General features: G+C 36.0%; 1 protein-coding gene across 1 annotated transcript in view; it reads left to right on the top strand.

Annotated features, from left to right (window-relative positions):
- NEO1 (neogenin 1) overlaps positions 1-16,431 on the top strand; it is a gene marked incomplete at both ends in the record, with an annotated part of 194,557 nt that overhangs the window by 95,142 nt on the left and 82,984 nt on the right. Inside the window, 2 exons of the mRNA XM_080692886.1 lie at positions 6,119-6,273; positions 7,934-8,054. Coding sequence (XP_080549012.1) covers positions 6,119-6,273; positions 7,934-8,054 — 276 coding nt within the window. The remainder of the gene's footprint in view (positions 1-6,118; positions 6,274-7,933; positions 8,055-16,431) is intronic.

Consider the following 16,431-nt stretch of genomic DNA (forward strand, 5'->3'; position numbering starts at 1 on the left):
CCCAAAAAAATGGTGGGTTTTTTTTCTTTTTAAAATAATAATCATTGTAATTTCTAGTAATGCAGAGGTAATAAAGAATGCTTTTTCCTAAGAAAAAATATTTTCTAATTGTTTTTGGAAGTTTTTTTTTTAACTAAAATGCTGAAGAGATTTTATAGCAAACACCTACTACTTTGAGTCTTCAACTGACATTTTACTTTTAATTACTGTGTCAAATATCTATTACTCTATTGATCAATTTATCTTGTCTTTTTTGATAAATTTCAAAAAATTTTCTGATATAGTCAGATACTTCAGCATTCCTGTAATTAGTATTTTAATATTTGCATTTTTAGTGAAATGCATAAATCTTGTATTGTTCATGTATTCCTACAAATGTACATTCCTATATGACCCCTGTAAAGACATAGACTGTTACCATGATTGCAGAATGTTCACAGGTGGCCTTTCTCATCCACTCCTTAATATCCAGAAGCATATATTCTTCTAATATTTTCCACTCTTGATTAATTTTGCTTTTTCTAGAGCTTTGTATAAAAAGTCATGGTTTTTTTAAATAAGGTTTTTGTTACAAAGCACAATATATTTGAGATTCATTCATAATGTTTCATATATTACTATTTAGTTTTTTTTTGTTTGTTTGTTTGTTTGTTTTTGGTGGTACTGGGGTTCCTGGAAGCCCTTCTACCTCCGGGCTACACTCCAGACCTATTTTTACATTTTTATTTGGAAACAGGGTCTCCTAAGCCAGCGCGTGCGGCTAGCTTCGAACCTGCGCGATCCTCCTGTCTCTGCCTCCCAAGTGCGGGGATTACAAGCGTGCGCCAACACGCCCGGCCTATTTGGTTTTTTTTTTAATTGAATTCCTGAATAGTATATGCCAGACCATTTCCCTAAAGTGGTTGGGCCAATTTACACCTTTGCCTGTAGTGTATGTGCGTTCTGATTACATCCTGGCCAGTAGTTGATGTTGTCGGTTTTTTTAATTTTAGTTATCCTGTTGGGTTTGTAGCAGTATGTATATATGGTTTTAGTTTATATTTCTCTGATGACTAGGGATATTGAGTACCTTTTTATCTGCTTCTTAGAGATTCTAGTATCTTTCTTTGTGAGACATTTTTTAAAGAACATTGATTTAGTCATGAGAATTTGTTGAGTGTTGTGTTAGAAAATTGTCTATTTGTTGATACCTGAAAGAAATGAGCAATAGAGAAATTAAAATACTGGTTTAATTTCAAGCAGTGAATTACATGACTTTAAAAGTAGTTCTTTATAATTAGATTATAATTAAAAATTATAAATTTTAGTTCTTTATAATTTTACTTTTATTATTTTAGGATTTGAAAATTTTTATTGTAGCCATTTGAAATTTTCCTGAAGAAACAAAGGAATAAATTAAATGGGCTATGAAATGTCTGTAATTTATAAATTGATTTTGAATAGTTTTGCTTACATAAACTGCTAATTCACAATATATATGTCTGTAGTAAATAATTGAATTTGCATAGTCTTTTAGTTGAAGGTCTCCAAAGAAATAAAACCAAAGAAGATAGAAAAGCAAAAGATGTAAAGAATCAAAGGCAAGTCTCATCATTGTTGTAGCCCAGAGACATAGGAAAGCTGGTGGTCTAGTAGGAAGGCCTGAGCTGAAGAGTTCATTCTGTAGATTTCTGTCTGAGTCTAAAAGCTTAAGAAGTAGGAGTACTGAGTACAGGGGGAGATGATTGTACCTCCTTAAACAGGCAGAGAACCAATCCATCCTCCTCCTCTCCTTTTGTTTCTTAGTGGATCAGATGATGTCCACACACACCCGGGAGAGCCATGAGCTTTACTTCCCAATTCAGATGCTCCTCTCTTTGGGAAGCACAACTCACAGATGCACAGAAATAATGTTTAACCAGTTATCTGGGTATCCCATGGCCCAGTCAAGTTGACGTAAGAATTACCATTGCTGGATATGGTGGCACTCAGCCATAATTCCATCTACTCAAGAGGCTGAGACAGGAGGGTCACAAGTTAGAGGCCAGCCTGGATAGCTTAGTTAGACCCTGTCTTAATATAAAATATAAAAATAAAAGGGACTGAGGACATAGTTCAGTTGTGGAGTGCTTGTATATGCATGCATGAGGCCCTGGGTTTAGTTCTCAGTATGTCCTCCTCCCCAAATTCCTATAATAATAGTATTTATCTGATTATAGGTACTTAACAAATCTAATTACAAAATCTAATCACTGAATTGCCAAAATGTTATTTCCCCTGAATTCCTGGAGATTTTTAACTTTCTACACTTGTGAAATACATTATTGGCCCTGCCTATGATACAGGTCACAAAATCTAGATACAGGTCTACAAAATCTAGAGCATATCATACAGTGTGTTAAAGTGATAAAATAAATATAAGCAAGTTATTTTATTGGCCAAAGCCATTGCTCTCAGCCCTTTTTAGTGGGACTATAATTGTTGATTTCAATATTTATATAACAATTATGCTTTACAAGTATATGTGTATGTGTATGTATGTTTGTATGTATTTATTTATTTTGCGGTACTGGGGATGGAACCCAGGGGCATTCTACATCCGAGCTACACCCTCATCCCTATTTTTTATTCTTTATTTTGAAACAGGGTCTCACTGAGTTGAAAAGGGGCTCACTAAGTAGTAGCTGAGGCTGTCCACGAACCGCGACCCTCCTTTCTCAGTCTCCCTAATGCTGGGATTACCAGCGTGAGCTACCACACTCGGCTAATATGTTTTATATTTTTGAAGCTTTAAAGAGATTTAATAAAGTGTGTTTTGGTACCTTACAACTAATACTGATCAAAATGTAGTTCCCCTTTCTCTTGTAAAACCCTATAGAAGAGGTATAATTCACTGATTGATAGAGCTTCTGAGAGTTCCCAAATTATGTTTTTCTTTCAAATCCTTTTCATGGGAAGCTGAAAATAGTTGCAACTGCATTTTAAAAATTTAGAACAGGGTAGTGGAATTATAAGCCATTTTTGACTTGTCAAGAAATTTAATTATGCTAGAAATAACATTAAGCAATTTTAATTGTATTCTCAGAGTATCATCCATACTTTGCCATATTTTTATTATGTGGATATGCCTGATAAATTCCTTAAATATCTTTTCTTTTAACCAGAAAATATTGTCACATCTGTTATGTCTTACATCCTTTTAAGGAAAAGTAATTTCTCCCAAATCACAAAATATACTTGAAAGCCTAAATTTAAAACCTAGAACTCCTAGTCAAGTATTCTTTATTCAGTATTAGCCCATTTCAGTGATGTCTTTATTCTCTTCCAGTGACTCTTAAACATTTTAAACTACTACAGATAGTAAGAAATGCATTTTGCTATGATTCAGTATATAGATCTGCATGTCTATCTCTGAAACAAAAGTTTCCTGGCACATCTCATCACATCTCTTTCTATCCCATACTTTAAACATTTATTTCATGAAACATCAATAGGTCAGCTAAATGCCAGGCATAGTGGCACACACTTGTAATCCCAGCATTTGGGAGGTTGAGACAGGAGGATTGTGCAGGTTTGAAGCCAGCCTCAGCTACTTAGTGAGGCCTTTTGCAATTCAATGGAACCTGTTTCAAAATAAAGAATAAAAAATAGGGCTGGAGGTGTAGCTCAGAGGTAGAATGTCCCTGGGTTCCATCCCCAGTACTGCAAAACAAACAAAAACAAAAAACAGTGAATCCTTGAGAAGCTTGAGAATTCTTGAAAAATCCTCTTATAATTCTTATTCTCTGATAGTACTGATTAGTGGAATTTTTGGAATTCAAGTAACTACCTAGTCAACTAATGTGATTTGAGAACCTGTTTGGGTTTAGGCCAGTGATGCCTCCCTGATAACTAAGGAATTGAGGGGCTAGGAATGGCGAAAATGGAGGCCTCTGGAAATGGCAAGGCTTCTTTACAGAGATTCTTTTAATTAGGACCTTAAGGATGAGCTCTTCTCTTGTTAGCTAAATTGAGAAATGAGGAGTAGAGAAACGCAGTGAGACTGGAACTGAAGATGTAGGGATAGAGGTTCTCCTGAAAATTGAGAGTCAGTTTACCTTCACTGAAAAAGAAATTTTAAGAAATGTTGGAGGGTTTTAATGAATTTTTGCTTTGTTAATGGAGCTAGTACCTATAACAGACTTATTAATAAACTATTAAACAAAATCCTTGGGCTAGGCATTGTGGTACAAGCTTGTAATCCCAGTATTTGGGAGGCTAAGACAGGAGAATTGCAGGTTCGAGGCCAGCCTCAGCTACTTAGTGAGGCTCTCTGCAAATTAGTGAGAGAAAAAAAACACAATAGAACACAATAGGGCTGGGGGTGCAGCTTGGAGGTAGAATGCCCCCCACTTTAATCCTTAGTACTAAGAGAGAGAGAGAGAGAGAGAGAGAGAGAGAGAGAGAGAGAGAAAAGGGAAAAAAAAGAAAAGAAAAAGAAAAAGAAAAAGAGAAAAACCCTGGAAGGATTTCAGACTGTGTATTTAAATGCTTGGTTTTTTGGGTTTTATTTTCTTACTTTTTAAGTCATTGTTGAAATGTAGAAAAGAAACTTATGAAAACCAAGTGTGCTGTTTAACCTGAATGGATAAATTATATTGCTACCTAATTTCTGCTTAAAAATTTTAAATCAAACAACAGAAACTCCCAACATTTATGAGTTAATGTAAATGAAAAAAACTTATTTTCCAAATCACAGCTTAATAAAGTAACCTTAAACATTAGTTTGGGCCTTACAATATTTTATTTGAAATGAGTGGCAATATATAACAGTGATGGAATTAAGTGTTTGTTCTGGTAAAATAATTTTGCAAGTATAATATGTTTTAGTATTAAATTCTGCTTGGACATTTACCAATTAAAATTGTTCTTGTAATGATAGCATTAGAAGGGATAGGGAACTGTCAGAGAATTTGAAGCTTAATTATCTCTTTGGTAAGGAAATGCATAATCTTCCATTACAACACTTATTTTCTTATGGTAATTGACTCATTTGTTCTCTGATTATCAATTTATCTTCCCAACCACAAACATCTGCTTTTACATTTTATTTAATTGGTGTGAATACTATCTGCAGAGTAGTTAAAATCCAGAGAACATTTTAAAGGCATTATATTTTAATTCATGAAAGAGAAAAGTAAATGATAAGCCCTATTTTTTTTTTTAGTAATAATCTTTGGAAGTCTATTTACTAAAAGTGCATACTAGAATTATATTAATTAGATTCTTTAAGAGGATTTTGCTGTGTTTTCCAGAATTTCTTATCAGCCTTAGTGGAAGAAGCCTCATTCTAAGGTGCTCAGGAAGTATGTCAGTCCCTTATTTTGCTCAAGGGTGTAGGCTTTGAAGGTAGAAAAGAAAGGAAAAAAACAAAAAGCAAAAAAACACCAGGTTACCACTTGTACCCTAAAGAAAGATTGGGGAAAATTGTGTGTGTGTGTGTGTGTGTGTGTGTGTGTGTGTGTACTTTTAAAAATGGAAATTTAGGTTCTTACTTGAAGTAGAAGTGCCACCACGCCCGGCTTTGATCCTCCTTTTAATTTTTTGTGCCTTTGGGGTTTTGTTGAGAAAGTTTTATTTGCACCTGTGTGTTGAAGTGTCAGACCTCTTAAAGGAGCTGCAAAGTCTTTGGTCTGATTTCCAAGTTTTGGAAAGTGAGATTTTTTTTCCATTTTTCTGCATATGTTTAACCGGTTTTATCAACACCACTTGTTGAAAAAGCCATTTTTTTTTCAATATATGCTTTTGGCCCCTTTGTCAAAAGTCAATTGGCTATAAGTGTGTGGATTTGTTATTGAGTCTTCTATTCTGCTCCATTGGTTGATGTGTCTGTTTTTGTGCCATTACCATGCTGTGTTTATTACTAGTTTTGTAGTATGGTTTGAAGTCAGGTATTGTGATGCTTCTTCCACAGTTCTTGTTGCTGAGAACTACTTTGACTATTTTTTTTTTATTTTTAAAATTTTTTCCAAATGAATTTAAGGACTTATTTTTCTATATCTGTGAGGAATGACTTTGGTAATTTATATCTGTAATTGATCAAAATGTAAATACCTATACTTATTTTCATTAATATCTTTATTTCCTTTCTATTTTAAAGCCCCACCTGAGTTCCTGAAACAACCTGCTAATATATATGCTCATGAATCCATGGATATTGTATTTGAGTGTGAAGTGACTGGGAAACCAACTCCAACTGTAAAGTGGGTCAAGAATGGGGATATGGTTATCCCAAGTGATTACTTTAAGATTGTAGTAAGTATTTTCAGATCACTTCACTTACTTCTCAAACATTTAAATGTTTTCAGTGTTGTCACCAGAAATCCATTTATGTTTATCAATTTATGTCCTGAAAATGAAGGAAAAATTACAGAAAAATTTGCATAGAATGCCAATTTTTCATAGACTTATGAGAAATCTCATCCAAGAAGTACTTTCTTAGCTTATATGAGATCACATAACAAATCAGTGACTGAACTAGTTAGCTTAGAGTCTAACAACAATTTGGGGGTGTGGTCTATTGGGGATTGAAGCCAAAAGCATTCTACTACCAAGCTACATTCTCAACTCTCTTTATTTGAAATAGGGTCTTGGTAACATATTGAAGGTCTTGCTAAGTTTCTGAGGCTGGCCTCAAACCTGTGATCTTCCAGTCTTCCTATTTCAACCTTCCAAGTATTGGAATTACATGCATGTACCCGCTAATAGTCTGGTACTCTTACATAGCTGCCACCATTTTCTGGGAAATTGTGTGTGTGTGTGTGTGTGTGTGTGTGTTTTCCCAGCTATCATTCAAAAAGCAGTTATCTGTCCCATGAAGCATGAAAATATAATCCTTTTGAAAAGCATCAATTAATTACATAACAAACTGTAAAAAATTTTTTTTAACCAAAAATCATATACTGATGTTCACATTCTTCAAAGTAAGGATGACCCAGTGTCCAACAATTGTTGTGACAATAGTAAAGATTCTTTAAGAAAATAAAACTCAAAGTGTGTTTCTCTATTTATATATACCTTATTTTTTTATGTATCAAACATTTTTAAGTAAATGCAGAAAAGTATTAAGTATATTTAAGAATTCTCAGCCATTGCTGCTTTTTATTTTATATATACATTGAATGCTTAGTAGATATTATCTAGTAATATCGTTTTAAGTTTTAGCAATAATAAGCATTAATAAATGACGTACCTTAAGATCCATACATAACATAAAAAAAGATCAGAAGTAATTATAGTTGTTAAAGGCTTAATATCTCAACACAAGCTTGTCATAGAAGTAATTCATTCTTAGTAGGTATGTATTTTCTATTTTTAAATGCATACTCTCATGTTGCAAAAAGTAATTCATAAGTAACATTAAGCAACCTGTTATGGTTGAATTAGCATTTTTATCAATATTTTTATACCATTTTAAAAAACCATATTTATTATATACCTTAGCAACATTGGCATTTATGTAGTGTTTTATAGTTTAAGGAAAGCTCATATATTTATTGTTTCATTTAATTTATGTTTGTCTAATCTGTTAAAGCTATCACTATTACAAATAATCTTAGGCAAATAGTACCTTAAATTCATAAATTCAGACTTTAACCATAGTCATACTATATTGTTTGACAGATATTTTTCCAAGCAAAGGTATACGTTTTTGAACATTATGACTTTCCAAAACCATAGGTATTAGGCTGCTCATTGGTAATAACAATATATTCTGTTCTAGCAGTTCTGTTCTAGTACGTTTCCAATACTTGATGTAAAATTGAGTTAATAGTAAATAGGGAGGTAGTATTCAGTAATTGAATCTTAAAATTTTACTTGTTTTGTTTCTCCTCAAAGAGAACAGATTCTTGAAATTTTGAGCTCGTGTCTTTTAATTAAGTCATAAAATTTTATGTATGTTCTTCTTCCTTAGAAGGAACATAATCTTCAAGTTTTGGGTCTGGTGAAATCAGATGAAGGGTTCTATCAGTGCATTGCTGAGAATGATGTTGGAAATACACAAGCTGGAGCCCAACTGATAATCCTTGAACATGGTAAGAGGGGCTGAAACAGTAAGATGAAGGAGGCTAATTATGTGTTTGAGGAACTACACTCTGGGATACCTCATGATTGTTATCCTGTTTGTAAAGGCCAGCATGTCATAACTAAGAAAAAATGGCAGTCTAAATCATTTCTATCACTTCAAATTATGTAGAAACATAATGTCAGATAATGTTGAAAAGAAGTTGGTATTAAGAAAAAGCCTGATCAAAAATAGTCGTATACAAATTGATAGTTTTAGAAATTGTCCTTTCAATCTTACAAATCACAAGTATATTTCTGCCCTATAAAGAAAAATTTCTTAATTATTTCCCATTGAACTTTTCTTCAGTTTTATAAAATTAAGGTGGCTTTTCTGCTTATTACCCCAACCCCATTTTTATTATAAAAAATACAGTCAACATTGAATAATATAAAGAGCTCCCCCCACACCCCCATTAGTCAGAGTCAAATCGAGAAACCACTCTTACTTGAGCAGGGGAAGCTTAATGTAAAGGATCACTAGTTATAATAGGATTGGAATAACAAATAATTTGCTAGTAAGAAATAGAATCTAAAAAACATAAAATTGGTAGATATAACAGGCAACTACAAACCCAAATCAAGATAGAGTGTCTAGGGAACAGCCTGCTAGAGTTGAGATCTAGAGATTGTTGGAGAGGATGTGCTGTGCTTTACTGGATGGCAGAACATTTGATGTGGTGTTTTGTTGTCAAAACTTGTTCAAAGCCTGGTGTGGGGGTATACATTTGTAATCCTGATGACTTGGGAGGCTAAAGCAGGAGGATCACAAGTTTGAGGCTAGCCTGGTAATTTACTAAGAACTTACCTCAAAATAAAAAATGGTAAAAGGGCCGGGAATGTAGCTCACTGCTAGAGTGTCTCTGGGTTCAAACCCATAAAACAAAAATACAAAACAAAACACACATAAAAAATCCCAAAAGGCAACAACAACAACAAAAAAAAAACTTGCTCAGAATTTACTCTCTAGGTTCTGATGAATACTGCTCATAGCAGGCTGTATCACTAGAGGCGTTAGGCTCTGTAAAACCACTCTTTCAGTAAGCATTCTCTTCTCTGTGACCCCAAAACTCTGGCCACACAAAGAAGAATGATTTGCTCATAGTTTTAGAGATCTCAGGGGTTCAGTTTATATTCAGTTATATCAACAGAGCTCAGGGCATGGTATCTGGAGAGAGAGAGAAGAGAGGGTGAAAGGGGAGATAGAGGAGATTGATAGATTGATAGATTGATAGATTGATTAAATGAGAATGAATATCAATACATAAGCTCTCACCAATACATAAGCTCCTCCAGGAGACATTCTATATCCAAAGGATAACATTTGGCTGTATGAGCCAAAACAACACACTGGGCCAGGAAAGAAACTCCTTCCTTCTGCAGTGTGTCTCCAGCACCTTACATGGAGAAATTTTAACATGTGCCAGATGGCAAAAGAAAAATATATAAAGGGAGAAGCAATAAATTTATAACTCACATATATTCCAAATCCTACCACCAGGGGGTACTGCATAGGAGCACACACAGATACATATATTGTTTTATAATGTCCTGCTTTCTTGCTGTTGAAACATGCTGTGGACATCTTTCCAAGTCAACAAATAAAGATCTGTATAAACATTGCTTATCATTGAATGTGTGTATATGTGTGTATGTGTGTGCCTATGTATATATGCGAATTCACACATATATACGTGTGTGTGTGTGTGTGTGTGTGTGTGTGTGTTCTTTTATATAATTGAGTTCCTATTGGTTAACATCTTTGTGTGTGTGTTTGGGGGGGTACTGGGGGTGGAACCCAGAGGCTTTTATACCTCTGGGCTATACTCCCAGACCTATTTTATACTTTATTTGGAAACAGGGTCTCACTAAGTTGCTGAGAGCCTCACTAAGTAGCTGAGGCTGGCTTCGAACCTGTGTGATCCTCCTGTCTCAGCCTCCCAAGCGCGGGGATTACAAGCGTGCGCCATCACACCCGGCCCTTTTGGTTAACATTTAAATTGTGTCATTTCTTTTCTTTTTCTTTTTCCTTCTTTTTTTCTTTTTCTTTTCTCTTTTTTTTGGGGGGGTACTGGGGCAGGAATCTAGGGGCTTTCTACCTTTGGGCTATACTCCCAGACCTATTTTATGCTTTATTTGGAAACAGGGTCTTACTGAGTTGCTGAGAGTCTCACTAAGTAGCTGAGACTGGCTTTGAACCTATGTGATCCTCCTGTCTCAGCCTCCCTAGTACGGGGATTATAAGCATGCGCCACCATATCCAGCTAAATTGTCTTTCTTCTGTTATGAACAATGCTTTACTTCTATTATGAACAATATGTTGACTTTTTTGTATTAAATTGCTAAAAGTTAAATTGTTGGACAAAAACAGTTATGTACTAAATTGATATGGGTAACTGTTGAATACATTATTTATCTTTTAATGACTAAAGAATTTTTCTTTTCAAGCATTTCTCAAAAATGCATGAAAAAGATTCTACGCTCGATATATGATCTTTTTTATTTGAGTTAAATATGATTAGGTACTAGTGTGGCTCCAGAAAGAATTTCTCTCACAGCTGTAGCTTGGGCAAGGAAGTTAATCGGCAAAGATGACACTACTCTGGCTCTTCACTAAAATAGCATATAGAATTTTTATGTGCTTTTTAAAGAAATACACCCAAGAGTACTGTTACAAAAAGGCATAAAATATTGGAGTTGCTTTTTTCTTTCTATGTGTGTGATTATCCCCTTCCCTATTCACTGGAATAGTTTTAGTAGAAGTATGTTGCTTTTCCATGTTGGCAAATTGCCTTAGTACAGTTAACAAATAAGGTACTAGCAAAATCAATAAGATAGGTGGTCTTATTTCTTTTTATTAATGGTAGTGACTTTTCTTAGGAAATTTTATGGTTATCAGGGTTTATTTACTTAAAACTAAGAGAAAAGACTAGTATATTTTTGCCTGAGATTACCATTATGAATCTGATAGTAAAATGGTTAGCTGTGTTGGAGGTCCCTAAACTAATCGTAATTGAAATTCTGAAAATGCTCACATGATGCAGTTATAGTTTGTGTGCTTCGCTCTCGCTCTTGCTTTCGCTCTCGCTCTCTCTTTCTTTCTGTTTCTGTTTCTCTTTCTGCGGTGCTGGGGATGGAACCCAGGGCATTCTACTTCCAAGTGACCCCCCCCCCCCAGCTCTACTTTTTATTCTTTAATTTGAAACAGGGTCTCACTGAGTTGCAAAGGGCTTAAGTAGCTGAGGCTGGCCACGAGCCCGTGATCCTCCGGTCTCAGCCTCCGAATAGCTGGGGCCGTCACATATACAAAGAGAGTCCGTACTTGTTTGCAGATGCTTTTCCTTCAGGCTCCACTGGGTACTCCCACTTCAGGGAGGGGGCAAAGCAGAAGACTCCAGAAGGCTGTCTTTGTGGTCTAGAGATTAGGGAGTTTCTGTTCTGCTGAGAGATGGGCAGAAACTTTCTTCTTTAAGCCTCAGACTACTGAAGGAGGGGCATAAAACCATTTTATTTCATAAATATGTGGAAGGAGATACCTGTCTGCTTCTTTGGGGAGAACCCCTCTGGATAGACAATATAGGATACAGGCAAAAACTTTTTGCTGCTAGGGGATGGGTAGAAGAGAAAATGCTTTCTCTTTGAAAGAGGAACACAAGATCATTTTAGGCTCTAGAATCCTATAATGATACTAAGAAGAGGTCTTTTACTGTTGGAGAAGAAGTCAGAAATTCCCACCTAAGGTCAACAGAAAAATAAAGCAGATTTGAGTTGCCTAGGAAAAAGAACCACAAGGCCTCCCCACCAAGTCACCAGAGAATTCATCTGCTCCAACCGTGAACATAGCACTAAGTCAGAAGCTTTCTACTGCTTGTAAAGGTCAAGAACATGGAGGGAAATCCCTGTGGTACTGGTATCAGAAATGGTTGAAAGCTGAGAAGAAAGCAGAAAAATTGAGAGACCCCTTCTGGCTACAAATGTAGAGCAATTGTAGTGTACAGGCAGAGGACTTTGAATCCTATGGTCTATTGTAGGCAACTGTAGAGACAATAAAATGCATTCAAGCTCAGTTCCAGATTATATGGGGTAAACTCCACAGTAAGACTTTGGCAAAAGAATAATCATGCGAATGTCAGGAGGTAAATAATAACTCGCTGCTCTTTTGCTCATTATGTTCACCAGTCAGTCAAAAATTATTTGAGGAAATTTTTTAAATTTATTTTTTTGGTGGTACTGGGGTTCCTAGAAATCCTTCTACCTCCGGGCTACACTCCCAGATCCATTTTTTAATATTTTTATTTGGAAACAGGGTCTCTTAAGCCAGCGCGGTTGGCTTCGAACCTGCGCGATCCTCCTGTCTCCCCCTCCCAAGCGCGGGGATTACAAGCGTGCGCCACCATGCCCGGCTTCAAAAATTATTTGAAAAAGCAGATGTAAAAAGCCTACTCATTATTGCAATATAAAACATTCAACAGAACCAAATTCAGATTTTGTGACTCCCATATATAGAGACAATAAAAAGATATTTTTAGTATGCCATCCAGATGTAATTTCCTTTTTTTTTTTTCTTTTTTTTTTTTGCAGGTCTGGGGATGAAACCAGGAGTCATTTGGCTTCTGAGCTACACACCCTGCCCAATTTTTTATTCTTTATTTTGAAACAGGGTCTCACTGAGTTGTGGAGGGCCTCACTATGTAGCTGAGGCTGTCTGCAAACCGATCCTCCAGTCTCAGACTCCCAAATGCTGAGATTACAAGTGTGCGCCACCACACCCGGCTCCAGATGCCATTTCTTACATATTTTTCTTAAAAATTATTGTAGATGTGCTTTACAAATCCACCCATTTAAGTATTGTAATAATGAATATTGTACATTGAGAGTATTGTACCCTCACTTGTCTTCTGGCATCTTTTACACTATTAAAAACTGGAATCCCTCAACTTTCTCTTTATTAAATAAAGTTATAAGGGGTCATATATAATCTAGTCCAGTTTCTCTGCCTTCAAAGAAATGGCATTTATTCAAAGTTCATTCCTAAATATTATCTTGGAAATCTCCATAAAATAATCTCTTAAAAATCACTATAATCTTTTTCAAAAACTTTTTGCCATCTTTTTTTTTCCTTAAGGTCAGAAAATGCATTCTTGGTTTTTCTTAAACCACTCCTATTTTTTGTGGACTTACATACTAACATCTTATTTTGTCTACTTAAAGATAATGTATATTCTTTATTGTTTTTTTACTTTTTACCAGTTCTTGTTTCTCCCTCTACCCTCTCCCCCTGATTCTACTCTTCCTCTCCCTCTCCCCTCTCCCCTGATTCTCTCTTCCTCTCCTTCTCCCTCTCCCCCTCCTAGGGATTGAATCCAGGGGCATTCTACCACTGGGCTACACCCCTAGTTCATACACACACACACACACACACACACACACACACACACATACACACACACACATTTTAAAGTTAGCACACACTGGCCTTGAACCTGAAATCCTCTTGTGTCGGTTTCTCAAGTATGGGGATTATTTGTATGCACCACCATTCCTGGTTCTGCCTTTAAATCATTTCTAATTGAACATAATCTATCATAATGATTTGTATGTCTTCTGTACATCCTGTCTTGTGCACATCATTAAAAAAATGGGCCACCCAGTGGGTACGGTAGCACACTCCTGTGATCCAGGCACTTGGAAGCCTGGCACAGGAGGACTGCAGTTTGAGCGTCAGTGACTTAGTGAGAATCTCAGCAACCTAGTGGGATACTGTTTCAATGCAAAAACCAAGCCAGATGTGGTGGCGCATCCTTCTAATCTCAGCATTCGGGAGACTGAGATCTGAGGATCACGGTTCGCAGACAGCCTCAGCTACTTAGTGAGGCCCTCTGCAACTTAGTGAGACCCTGTTTCAAAATAAAGAATAAAAAATAGGGCAGGAGGTGTAGCTTGGAGGTCAAATGTCCCTTGGTTCCATTCCCAGACCCATTAAAAAGGGGAAGAAAAAATTTAAACAGGGCTGGGATGTAGTTTGGAGGTAGAATGCCCCTGAGTTCAAACCCCAGTAACTGATAGAAGCAACACAAACACACACAGAGGCAAAAATAAGCTTATGTAACAAGTAGCACCAATTTGAATATACGATAATGTAAGATCACAAATATTAGGATTGAAATGATTACATATCGCTTAGTACATGAAGAGTTAGTTGGTGATCTGGAAAAAATAAGTTCAGTGTTTACCTTAAGACATAAAATATAGGAGAAAGTTAAAGTTTAAATTGAATTCATAAAAAGTTTGACAGGATTGATGAATGTGGCCATCTGCTTTTATTAAATATGAAATAAAATACTGAGGGAAGTTATGAGAATAAAATGAAAATCTTCTGTATATTAATAATATCTTGCCAAGTGTGATGGGGCACACCTGTAATCCCAATATTTGAGATGCTGAGACAGGAAAATCACAGGTTTAAGGCTAGCCTCAGCAACTTAGTGAGACCCTGTTTTAAAATAAAATAGAGCGCAGGTGTAGCTCAGAGGCAGAACACCCCTAGATTCAATCCCCAGGACCATTTAAAAAATTACCATAACCAAATTGAAAAGGAGACAAGTGCCGGGCGTGGAGGTGCACGCTTGTAATCCCAGCATTTGGGAGGCTGAGGTAGGAAGATCATGATTTGTGGCCAGCCTCAGCTACTTAGTGAGGCTCTCTGCAACTCAGTGAGATCCTATTTCAAAATAAAGAATAAAAAAAAAAAAAGTTGGACAGAGGTTGTAGCTTGGAGGTCAAATGCCTCTGGCTTCCATCCCCGGACCTGGAAAAAAAAAAAAAAAAGAAGAAAGAAAGAAAGAAAAGAAAAGGAGAAAAGCTAGGGAAGAATGTAAGAATTATTCCACATATTTCAAGGATATTCAGTGGAGAGTGGACTAGACTGAGGTTGGCAGGCCATGGTCTCACAGGCCAAATTCAACTCACTTTCTGTTTACTGAACACAACCAAACACAGTTGTTCACAGATTGTCTCTGTCCTGTTAGTGATCATGGTATAAGGCAGAGATGAATAGTTTAGAGAGAGACCAAATGGTCCATAAACCCCAAAATATTTACTCTCTGGCCCTTTACAGAAAAAAAGTTTCTTTCAACAACTGGACTATATGATGCATGTCTTTTAGCTCTCATAGTTTGTGATTGTAAGTTATTTTGGGTCATAGAAGTCTATTTCACTTATTACTGTTTAAATAATAAAGCAGAGTAAGGGTAAGAAAAAGACAAGAGGGGCAGGCAGGTGAAAAATACAAGGATAAGAGAACAAGGTCAGATCTGGTAGTGAATAGGAGGAAATGTCTCTGTGATGGCAAAAACTGTCAACAGAACTAGAAACTACAGATATTGCGCTGACTCACCTCTGAGACAGGCACTAAAACACACTGGTGTCAATTACTGAAAGAGGAAAGAGATCTGTTGTGTTGATGCCTGGCTTCATGAACCTTGGATATTTGAGCAACTTTGACAAAGTTACTTCTGGAGGAGGAATTTTCTGATTCCCACCTGAAGTAATGTGTCTATATGTATGTATTGGTCATCAGCCCAATAGAAGATTAAGTAAAATGTCATTATGAGAATTAAGATATATAAGACACTTGTATACATAACCAGAAAAAGGTATTTCTAACCACATTGGGAAGTAGGACTTGAAAGTTTAACATTCAGAATACAGCTATTGAGCCAGGCACAGTGGCACATAACTGTAACCCCAGTGTTTGAGAGGCTGAGAGAGGAAGATCACAGTTTCCAGGCTACAATGTGGTATCTTAGCAAGACCCTGTATCAAAATAAAAAAGGGCTGGAAGTATAGTTCACAGGTAGAGTGTCCCTGAGTTCAACTCCCAGTACCATAATAAAATAAAATAAAGCTATCCATAGTTAGCTATGTTGCTATGCATTTTCAGTAACAGCAACTCTTGATTTTAGATCTTTTCTTTTAAGATATTAAATTGGACATAAAGCAGTATTAGTTTTATTTCAAATTAATATTCCCTGTTAATTATCTATTGAATGATATTTTCAAAAATCATTGTCATTTTAATTATTGCAGGATGTGAAGAGTAGTAAAAATTAAGGTGAAATATCTACCTTTTATTCTTTCTTTCTGTCAGTTTGAATTTAAAAATAGATTTAAAAATTATCAAAAAAGGAAATCCTATCGAGGAGCAAACAAGACAACCTAATTGAGAGGACAGGAGGGGGGAAAGAAGGAAATTTTCTAAAGCACACAATGTACTTAAACATATTGAAGTCAACCACTAAGCCAAGCACGAGAAGGAGGGGTGGGGAGGGAATGGGGTGGGAATTGGGT

Source organism: Muscardinus avellanarius, assembly GCF_963383645.1.
Source record: "Muscardinus avellanarius genome assembly, chromosome: 3".
Classification (NCBI taxonomy): domain Eukaryota; kingdom Metazoa; phylum Chordata; class Mammalia; order Rodentia; family Gliridae; genus Muscardinus; species Muscardinus avellanarius.